The sequence below is a fragment of the Bos indicus genome, chromosome X, assembly GCF_029378745.1.
Source record: "Bos indicus isolate NIAB-ARS_2022 breed Sahiwal x Tharparkar chromosome X, NIAB-ARS_B.indTharparkar_mat_pri_1.0, whole genome shotgun sequence".
NCBI classification, from domain to species: Eukaryota; Metazoa; Chordata; class Mammalia; order Artiodactyla; family Bovidae; genus Bos; species Bos indicus.
In genome coordinates this window covers 54943259-54953926 of record NC_091789.1, presented here as the reverse complement: position 1 = coordinate 54953926, position 10668 = coordinate 54943259, and the positions used below count along the sequence as shown (strand labels likewise).

The 10668-nt window shown below is 52.0% G+C and overlaps 1 protein-coding gene across 2 annotated transcripts; it reads left to right on the top strand.

The window, feature by feature from the left end:
- On the top strand, window positions 1–1825 carry LOC139181073 (EKC/KEOPS complex subunit LAGE3-like). Of its 2 annotated transcripts, none has more exons than XM_070783823.1 (3): window positions 1–674; window positions 1196–1318; window positions 1533–1825. In XM_070783823.1, exons 1-3 carry the CDS (start codon window positions 334–336, stop codon window positions 1660–1662), a joined length of 594 nt encoding a protein of 197 aa, XP_070639924.1. In that variant the 5' UTR covers window positions 1–333; the 3' UTR covers window positions 1663–1825. The 2 variants fall into 2 exon arrangements, with proteins under 2 accessions (XP_070639924.1, XP_070639923.1); XM_070783822.1 differs by having other exon boundaries at window positions 1193–1318.
- Window positions 1826–10668: the final 8843 nt, after the last annotated feature.

The following is a 10668-nucleotide window of genomic DNA, read 5'->3' as shown; positions in this document are numbered from 1 at the left end:
CCCAGAGGCATCACCACTAAGCCGTTTACCAGGTCTCCGGGCCAAGGCAGGGCTGACTTAGAGCACCCAGACCACATGGGTGTGTGTCCGCACAGGCGGAAGGGGGCGACACGGCACACTAACGCATGAAATTTTAGCCGGGGGCGTCCATTGCCCGAGAGCCTGCAGTCACCGCGGGAACGAATGTTCGGTGGGAACCAATCGAGAGGCAGGACCAGGGTGAGTGTGCGCAGGCGCTCTGCCTATGCTGAGCTGCAGGTCGCAGTACACGCCTGGGTTCTGTAGGGAGGGTTCAGTCTTTCCGGCTGCGGAGGGAGCGGGAGACGGTTCAAGATGGAGTCCGACGCGCACGGTGGAGGAGCCAGCAGGGCAGCCGATGAACACCCAGGTGCCGTGGAATTTGCAGTGGGCACAGCACGTGGTAGCTGCAGCCAGCCGGGTGGTGCTGGTGGCCAGGATGACCCTGACGACCCAGCTGGCCCTGGTGATGCCGTCAGCCGTGGAGTTCATGGAGGCGCTGGTGACCTGGCTGGTCCCAGAGGCCCCAGCGCTGCAGGAGAGTCAGGTGGTGCAGCTGCTGCCATTCCGCACATCCCGGGGCCATCACACGCTCCAGGGCCTGGTGGAGATACTCCACCTGGAGCCGCAGTTCTGAGTAATCGAGCCATCCAGTTGTATCCTATTCCAGGAACCCCAGCGGGCCAGGCGGCCGCGGGGGCCAGGATGTGAGCTAGGGGTGGTTTGGCGGGGGCGGGGGCGGGGTGGGGGGGCGGTTACAAGTGGTGCTAAAGTGTAGGAGGAGCGAACTCTGGGGGGCTGGAGGATATGGGTGAGGGGTGGTCTGGCTGTGAGGGGAAGACAGTGAGGAAAAGCACCCTGAAGGGAACCAGAGAGTCGGGAGGTGATATCCACGGTGTCTGCCAGTGGCCTTGTGGTAGAATGCGTGTTTCCGTGAGCAGGGAGCCTGTCGTACAGGCAAAATGAATAGTGTGGATGGTGGTGAGGAAAAGCAACCTGAAGGGTCCCAGAGGGTCGTGCAGTGATATCCGGGGTGTAACTCAGGGTATAGGCTGAGAGGTCCGGACTTTCTAGGCGGCCTCCTTGTGGGAGAAAGCGGGTCTCAGTGGGCAGGGATCCCGACGTACAGGCAAAATGAGAAATGCGGTTGGTGCCTTAACCTCATGTCCACCAGCAGCCTCACTGTGCCTTTCGCATCATACGTGGATGCGGGCCTTGCCCGCCACTTCCTGACTGTACGTACCCAACTGCGAGGGCCGATTCGGAAGGAGCTCGACGTTAATGGCCGCATGCTGGTTCTGTGAGTTCTAAAGGGGTCCAGGGCCGGGGAGAGGGTGGTGGGTGGTGGGTGGTGACCAAGGCCAGTCTGGGCCCAGGAGGAGCCATAACGGACGGTTAAGCCTAAAGGAAAAGTGTGGTGCTCTGGGCTTGTCGGTGTGCGGGAACGGAGGGAGGACGTGCTCCTCTTCCTCCTTCTCGGAGGAAAGTTGAATGACATTTTCCCTCCCTTTCAGCCGATTGACTGCTGAAGACCCTGGCCTGCTCCAGAACTCCATCGTCTTCTGTCTGGAGCAGCTTTCCCTGGTGATGCGGTCCTTGCAGCACTTTGGGGGCCGTGTTTCTCGGCACAGAAGAGGGGTTTAAACCTAGCCTATGTGCCCTAGCTTCAGGCGTCGTTCCCCAGGGCGTTGCTTTCTGCAGTACTTTGATCGGGCTTCATCTTATGTCTGTGCTGCTTTTTGGGGCTCAGTGTCTACATAGTTGTTTGGTGATTGTTAACTGCAGAAAATAAAACTGAGCTTTTGTGCTGTCTCTGACTTGATTTTTAGCTTCTGCACTTCCTCATACTGCATGTGTCTTTCAGTTGGAGGGGAGGTTCTGAGATCCAAGTGTTCGAGGACTACAACGTAATTGAAGACAATGTAAGAAGTGGGAGAATAAGAAAGTTGTATACTGTCATTCGGTAATAATTTTGGAGTATTTTATGATTTTATAGTTATATTAAATGTTAAGAGTTACCAGAGGCCTTCCCTGGTGGCTCAGATGGTAAAGAATCTGCCTGCAGTGTGGTAGACCGGGTTCAAACTCCGGGTTGTGAATATCCTCTGGAGAAGGTAATGGCAATCCACTCCAGTATTTTTGCCTGGAGAAATCCTGGACAGTGGAGCTTGCAGGCTACAATTCATGGGCTTGCAAGGAGTTGGACTCCACAGAGCAAGTGCACTTTTCACTTTTCATTTAACACCTGAAGGATGTTGTTTCTTCAGTCTATAATTCATGGCCAACTATTTGTGCCCCCATGGACTGTAGCATACCAGACTCCTTTGTCCTCCACTATCTCCTGGAATTTACTCCAGTTCATGTCCATTGAGTGGGTTATGCTATCTACCCATCTCATCCTCTGTCTCCCCCTTCTCCTGTTGCCTTCAGTCTTCCCCAGCATCAGGGTCTCTTCCAGGTAGTTGGCCCTTCACATCAGGTAGCCAAAGTATAGGAGCTTCAGGATCAGCATGAGTCCGTCCAATGAATATTCAGGGTTGACTTCCTTTAGGATTGACCGGTCTGTTCTCCTTGCAGTCCAAGTCCTCTCAAGGGTATCCGTGAACCCTGAAACCTTGCTCTACTCACTAATTAATTGTAATAGCTCTTTTCTACGTCCCACTGGACTTCATCCATAGACAATCATTTTGTCTGTAAATAAATACACAGTTCTTTCTTTCTTTCCAATTTATGCGTTTTAACTGATTTCTTTTAAAATGAAAGCTCCAACACTTTGGCCACCTGATTTGAAGAGGTGACTCACTGGCAAAGCCCCTAATGCTGGGAACGATTGAAGGCAGGAAGATAAGGGGACGATGGAGGATGAGATGGTTGGATGGCTATTAAAAAGAACACACTGGAATCAGCTCTAACGAGGTGGATGAAACTGGAGCCTTTTATACAGGGTGAAGTAAGTCACAAAGAAAAACGCCAATACGGTATAGTAATGCATATATGTCGAATTTAGCAAGATGGTAAGGATGACCCTATATGCAAGACAGCAAAAGAGACACCGAGATAAAGAACAGGCTGTTGGGCTGTTTGGGAGAAGGCGAGGGTGGGATGATTTGAGACAATCGCATTGAAACATGTATATTACCACACGAGAAATAGATCGTCAGTCCAGGTTCGATGCGTGAGACAGGGCGCTCAGGGCCGGTGCACCGGGATGACCCTGAGGAATTGGATAGGGAGGGAAGTGGGAGTGGGATTCAGAATGTGGGACACATGTACACACATGGCTGACTCATGTCAATGTATGGCAAAAACCAGAACAATATTGTAAAGTAATGAGCCTCCAATTTAAATAAATAAATAAATGTAAAAAGAGGAAAGCCAAAAACATTTGCAAAAATAGATGAAATCAACAAATTCCTTGAATGACCAAAATTCCCAAAACTAACTCAAAAAGAAAGTGAAAACCCTAGATAATCCCTAGGTCTATCAAAGATTTGGAACAGAAAACTCCAGGCCCATGTGACTTAAGTAGTGAATCCTATGAAATACATAAAGGAGAAATATCACCAAACCCATACAAATTCTTTCATAGAGGAGATTTAACAGTTCTCAAATCATTATGGGGCCAGCCTTCCACAATACCAAAATTGGATGAAGACACTGCAAGAAAAGAAAATTATAGAACAATATTCTTCATTAAGCAAAAAAAAAAAATGAAATGTTAGCAAAATTAATCCAGCAATATATAAAGCATTAGGACCAAAAAAGATCTATCCCAAGAATGAAGGATTGGTTATGCATTAAAATATCTTCAACCAGCGTTATTCATCACATGAAGAAAACACAGGAGAAAACCCATACGATCATTTGGATAGATGCCGCAAAAGCATTTGACGATATTCGAGAACCACTATCTTAAAAACTCTTGGAAACCTAGGACTACAAACAGACTTTCTTAATCTGATCAAGGTCACCTACAAAACTCCTACAACTAAAGGTGATAATGGAGGAAAATCGAATCCCTACACTGTGGGTGGGGACGGCTGCTGGCCTTCGATTTGGAGGCCACCGAGAGGCCTATCCAGCCAGGCAGTGAGGATCAAGCGGACTGATTGAAGTAACCTGTCCCCTCCTCGGGCAGTGGCCCTGATCCACTCGCCTCCCGTGGCACCAGTGGTTCCCCGGCAGACGCACACCCCCTATCAGAGAGTGGCGCCCGAGCCCCGTCATCGCCCCCAGCAGCACTGTGTCTGTTGACTTGACCCCTTCCAGACACAGACATAGACCAGCACCCAGCAGGCCAGCAGACACAGGGTCACCTTCCAGTTGAGGGCACCTGGCAGCTACAGCCCTCCGGAGAGCTACACGACCTTGTTCCTGGAGAGGGAAGGCCCGTGAGAGTTGTGCCAGCAGAGGCCATGCGACTAGGGGTTTCCTGGAGGCCACTGTCCTTCCGGCAGCCCTGTGTGAGGCTGTTCGCACCGGTGCTTCTGGCGGGTCTGGGTAAGCCCCTAGCCTGGACTCCATGCCGTCTGTGTGCCTGCAGCCCCAAGAGGCCCAGCCCCATGCCATCTCCAGTGAGTCCAACAGTAGTCCTCGCTTCCCTCCTCAGGCAGCTAAGCACAGTCCACTCCGCATCCCTAGTCTCAGGACTCCAGGACCGGTTCCCCGTCCACCACCATGCAAAGGCACCTGCGCATGAACAAAGCACACAGAGATGCCAATCTGCATGCCTCTGACACGTGCTCTCTGTCTCACACACACACACGCACACCCCCCCCCCATGTGCATGACCCTGTGCACAAACACACTTATACTCCCATGTGCATGCACCTGACCACATGCTCTCTCACACACAGGTACACACACATGTGCTAGCACCTGTGCATAGGCACTGCCTATCTTTCTCGGGCACACACACACACACACAGACATGGACAGGCAGATGCCCATGTGTTGCACCTACCTAGAGACACACGAATGCACACGTCAGCTCCGTGTGGGACACCAGAGGGACAGACCAGGCGTGACACAAAGGGGCCCCACTGCCTTCCGGAAGTTGATGACAAGGATCTGCGCTCAGCAGGATGGTCACCTGTGAGCGTGGCCAGGTTGGCAACGGCACAGACTTGGAGGTGCACAGGGACCAGGGCTCACTTGGGGTTTGCAGGCTTGGACAAGAAACAGTCACGTGCGCTGCAGAGTGTGGCAGTGTCTGCCTGACCATGCGCACTAAGGAGGTGCCCCCCCACCCCCCTCCCCCACACACACACCCAGAGGCATCACCACTAAGCCGTTTACCAGGTCTCCGGGCCAAGGCAGGGCTGACTTAGAGCACCCAGACCACATGGGTGTGTGTCCGCACAGGCGGAAGGGGGCGACACGGCACACTAACGCATGAAATTTTAGCCGGGGGCGTCCATTGCCCGAGAGCCTGCAGTCATCACGGGAACGAATGTTTGGTGGGAACCAATCGAGAGGCAGGACCAGGGTGAGTGTGCGCAGGCGCTCTGCCTATGCTGAGCTGCAGGTCGCAGTACACGCCTGGGTTCTGTAGGGAGGGTTCAGTCTTTCCGGCTGCGGAGGGAGCGGGAGACGGTTCAAGATGGAGTCCGACGCGCACGGTGGAGGAGCCAGCAGGGCAGCCGATGAACACCCAGGTGCCGTGGAATTTGCAGTGGGCACAGCACGTGGTAGCTGCAGCCAGCCGGGTGGTGCTGGTGGCCAGGATGACCCTGACGACCCAGCTGGCCCTGGTGATGCCGTCAGCCGTGGAGTTCATGGAGGCGCTGGTGACCTGGCTGGTCCCAGAGGCCCCAGCGCTGCAGGAGAGTCAGGTGGTGCAGCTGCTGCCATTCCGCACATCCCGGGGCCATCACACGCTCCAGGGCCTGGTGGAGATACTCCACCTGGAGCCGCAGTTCTGAGTAATCGAGCCATCCAGTTGTATCCTATTCCAGGAACCCCAGCGGGCCAGGCGGCCGCGGGGGCCAGGATGTGAGCTAGGGGTGGTTTGGCGGGGGCGGGGGCGGGGGGGGGGCGGTTACAAGTGGTGCTAAAGTGTAGGAGGAGCGTACTCTGGGGGGCTGGAGGATATGGGTGAGGGGTGGTCTGGCTGTGAGGGGAAGACAGTGAGGAAAAGCACCCTGAAGGGAACCAGAGAGTCGGGAGGTGATATCCACGGTGTCTGCCAGTGGCCTTGTGGTAGAATGCGTGTTTCCGTGAGCAGGGAGCCTGTGGTACAGGAAAAATGAATAGTGTGGATGGTGGTGAGGAAAAGCAACCTGAAGGGTCTCAGAGGGTCGTGCAGTGATATCCGGGGTGTAACTCAGGGTATAGGCTGAGAGGTCCGGACTTTCTAGGCGGCCTCCTTGTGGGAGAAAGCGGGTCTCAGTGGGCAGGGATCCCGACGTACAGGCAAAATGAGAAATGCGGTTGGTGCCTTAACCTCATATCCACCAGCAGCCTCACTGTGCCTTTCGCATCACACGTGGATGCGGGCCTTGCCCGCCACTTCCTGACTGTACGTACCCAACTGCGAGGGCCGATTCGGAAGGAGCTCGACGTTAATGGCCACATGCTGGTTCTGTGAGTTCTAAAGGGGTCCAGGGCCGGGGAGAGGGTGGTGGGTGGTGGGTGGTGGCCAAGGCCAGTCTGGGCCCAGGAGGAGCCATAACGGACGGTTAAGCCTAAAGGAAAAGTGTGGTGCTCTGGGCTTGTCGGTGTGCGGGAACGGAGGGAGGACGTGCTCCTCTTCCTCCTTCTCGGAGGAAAGTTGAATGACATTTTCCCTCCCTTTCAGCCGATTGACTGCTGAAGACCCTGGCCTGCTCCAGAACTCCATCGTCTTCTGTCTGGAGCAGCTTTCCCTGGTGATGCGGTCCTTGCAGCACTTTGGGGGCCGTGTTTCTCGGCACAGAAGAGGGGTTTAAACCTAGCCTATGTGCCCTAGCTTCAGGCGTCGTTCCCCAGGGCGTTGCTTTCTGCAGTACTTTGATCGGGCTTCATCTTATGTCTGTGCTGCTTTTTGGGGCTCAGTGTCTACATAGTTGTTTGGTGATTGTTAACTGCGGAAAATAAAACTGAGCTTTTGTGCTGTCTCTGACTTTATTTTTAGCTTCTGCACTTCCTCATACTGCATGTGTCTTTCAGTTGGAGGGGAGGTTCTGAGATCCAAGTGTTCGAGGACTACAACGTAATTGAAGACAATGTAAGAAGTGGGAGAATAAGAAAGTTGTATACTGTCATTCGGTAATAATTTTGGAGTATTTTATGATTTTATAGTTATATTAAATGTTAAGAGTTACCAGAGGCCTTCCCTGGTGGCTCAGATGGTAAAGAATCTGCCTGCAGTGTGGTAGACCGGGTTCAAACTCCGGGTTGTGAATATCCTCTGGAGAAGGTAATGGCAATCCACTCCAGTATTTTTGCCTGGAGAAATCCTGGACAGTGGAGCTTGCAGGCTACAATTCATGGGCTTGCAAGGAGTTGGACTCCACAGAGCAAGTGCACTTTTCACTTTTCATTTAACACCTGAAGGATGTTGTTTCTTCAGTCTATAATTCATGGCCAACTATTTGTGCCCCCATGGACTGTAGCATACCAGACTCCTTTGTCCTCCACTATCTCCTGGAATTTACTCCAGTTCATGTCCATTGAGTGGGTTATGCTATCTACCCATCTCATCCTCTGTCTCCCCCTTCTCCTGTTGCCTTCAGTCTTCCCCAGCATCAGGGTCTCTTCCAGGTAGTTGGCCCTTCACATCAGGTAGCCAAAGTATAGGAGCTTCAGGATCAGCATGAGTCCGTCCAATGAATATTCAGGGTTGACTTCCTTTAGGATTGACTGGTCTGTTCTCCTTGCAGTCCAAGTCCTCTCAAGGGTATCCGTGAACCCTGAAACCTTGCTCTACTCACTAATTAATTGTAATAGCTCTTTTCTACGTCCCACTGGACTTCATCCATAGACAATCATTTTGTCTGTAAATAAATACACAGTTCTTTCTTTCTTTCCAATTTATGCGTTTTAACTGATTTCTTTTAAAATGAAAGCTCCAACACTTTGGCCACCTGATTTGAAGAGGTGACTCACTGGCAAAGCCCCTAATGCTGGGAACGATTGAAGGCAGGAAGATAAGGGGACGATGGAGGATGAGATGGTTGGATGGCTATTAAAAAGAACACACTGGAATCAGCTCTAACGAGGTGGATGAAACTGGAGCCTTTTATACAGGGTGAAGTAAGTCACAAAGAAAAACGCCAGTACGGTATAGTAATGCATATATGTCGAATTTAGAAAGATGGTAAGGATGACCCTATATGCAAGACAGCAAAAGAGACACCGAGATAAAGAACAGGCTGTTGGGCTGTTTGGGAGAAGGCGAGGGTGGGATGATTTGAGACAATCGCATTGAAACATGTATATTACCACACGAGAAATAGATCGTCAGTCCAGGTTCGATGCGTGAGACAGGGCGCTCAGGGCCGGTGCACCGGGATGACCCTGAGGAATTGGATAGGGAGGGAAGTGGGAGTGGGATTCAGAATGTGGGACACATGTACACACATGGCTGACTCATGTCAATGTATGGCAAAAACCAGAACAATATTGTAAAGTAATGAGCCTCCAATTTAAATAAATAAATAAATGTAAAAAGAGGAAAGCCAAAAACATTTGCAAAAATAGATGAAATCAACAAATTCCTTGAATGACCAAAATTCCCAAAACTAACTCAAAAAGAAAGTGAAAACCCTAGATAATCCCTAGGTCTATCAAAGATTTGGAACAGAAAACTCCAGGCCCATGTGACTTAAGTAGTGAATCCTATGAAATACATAAAGGAGAAATATCACCAAACCCATACAAATTCTTTCATAGAGGAGATTTAACAGTTCTCAAATCATTATGGGGCCAGCCTTCCACAATACCAAAATTGGATGAAGACACTGCAAGAAAAGAAAATTATAGAACAATATTCTTCATTAAGCAAAAAAAAAAATGAAATGTTAGCAAAATTAATCCAGCAATATATAAAGCATTAGGACCAAAAAAGATCTATCCCAAGAATGAAGGATTGGTTATGCATTAAAATATCTTCAACCAGCGTTATTCATCACATGAAGAAAACACAGGAGAAAACCCATACGATCATTTGGATAGATGCCGCAAAAGCATTTGACGATATTCGAGAACCACTATCTTAAAAACTCTTGGAAACCTAGGACTACAAACAGACTTTCTTAATCTGATCAAGGTCACCTACAAAACTCCTACAACTAAAGGTGATAATGGAGGAAAATCGAATCCCTACACTGTGGGTGGGGACGGCTGCTGGCCTTCGATTTGGAGGCCACCGAGAGGCCTATCCAGCCAGGCAGTGAGGATCAAGCGGACTGACTGAAGTAACCTGTCCCCTCCTCGGGCAGTGGCCCTGATCCACTCGCCTCCCGTGGCACCAGTGGTTCCCCGGGAGACGCACACCCCCTATCAGAGAGTGGCGCCCGAGCCCCGTCATCGCCCCCAGCAGCACTGTGTCTGTTGACTTGACCCCTTCCAGACACAGACATAGACCAGCACCCAGCAGGCCAGCAGACACAGGGTCACCTTCCAGTTGAGGGCACCTGGCAGCTACAGCCCTCCGGAGAGCTACAAGACCTTGTTCCTGGAGAGGGAAGGCCCGGGAGAGTTGTGCCAGCAGAGGCCATGCGACTAGGGGTTTCCTGGAGGCCACTGTCCTTCCGGCAGCCCTGTGTGAGGCTGTTCGCACCGGTGCTTCTGGCGGGTCTGGGTAAGCCCCTAGCCTGGACTCCATGCCGTCTGTGTGCCTGCAGCCCCAAGAGGCCCAGCCCCATGCCATCTCCAGTGAGTCCAACAGTAGTCCTCGCTTCCCTCCTCAGGCGGCCAAGCACAGTCCACTCCGCATCCCTAGTCTCAGGACTCCAGGACCGGTTCCCCATCCACCACCATGCAAAGGCACCTGCGTGTGAACAAAGCACACAGAGATGCCAATCTGCATGCCTCTGACACGTGCTCTCTGTCTCACACACACACACGCACACACCCCCCCATGTGCATGACCCTGTGCACAAACACACTTATACTCCCATGTGCATGCACCTGATCACATGCTCTCTCACACACAGGTACACACACATGTGCTAGCACCTGTGCATAGGCACTGCCTATCTTTCTCGGGCACACACACACACACACAGACATGGACAGGCAGATGCCCATGTGTTGCACCTACCTAGAGACACACGAATGCACACGTCAGCTCCGTGTGGGACACCAGAGGGACAGACCAGGCGTGACACAAAGGGGCCCCACTGCCTTCCGGAAGTTGATGACAAGGATCTGTGCTCAGCAGGATGGTCACCTGTGAGCACAGACTTGGAGGTGCACAGGGACCAGGGCTCACTTGGGGTTTGCAGGCTTGGACCAGAAACAGTCACGTGTGCTGCAGAGTGTGGCAGTGTCTGCCTGACCATGCGCACTAAGGAGCTGCCCCCCCGCCCCCCCCCCCCCACACACACACCCAGAGGCATCACCACTAAGCCTTTTACCAGGTCTCCGGGCCAAGGCAGGGCTGACTTAGAGCACCCAGACCACATGGGTGTGTGTCCGCACAGGCGGAAGGGGGCGACACGGCAC

Coding starts and splice junctions, on each gene's coding strand:
- LOC139181073 (XM_070783822.1), top strand. CDS start 334: ATGGAGTCCGACGCGCACGGTGGAGGAGCCAGCAGGGCAGCCGATGAA. Junction 675..1,192: donor AGTAATCGAGCCATCCAGTT/GTATCCTATTCC, acceptor CATGTCCACCAG/CAGCCTCACTGTGCCTTTCG. Junction 1,319..1,532: donor AATGGCCGCATGCTGGTTCT/GTGAGTTCTAAA, acceptor CCTCCCTTTCAG/CCGATTGACTGCTGAAGACC.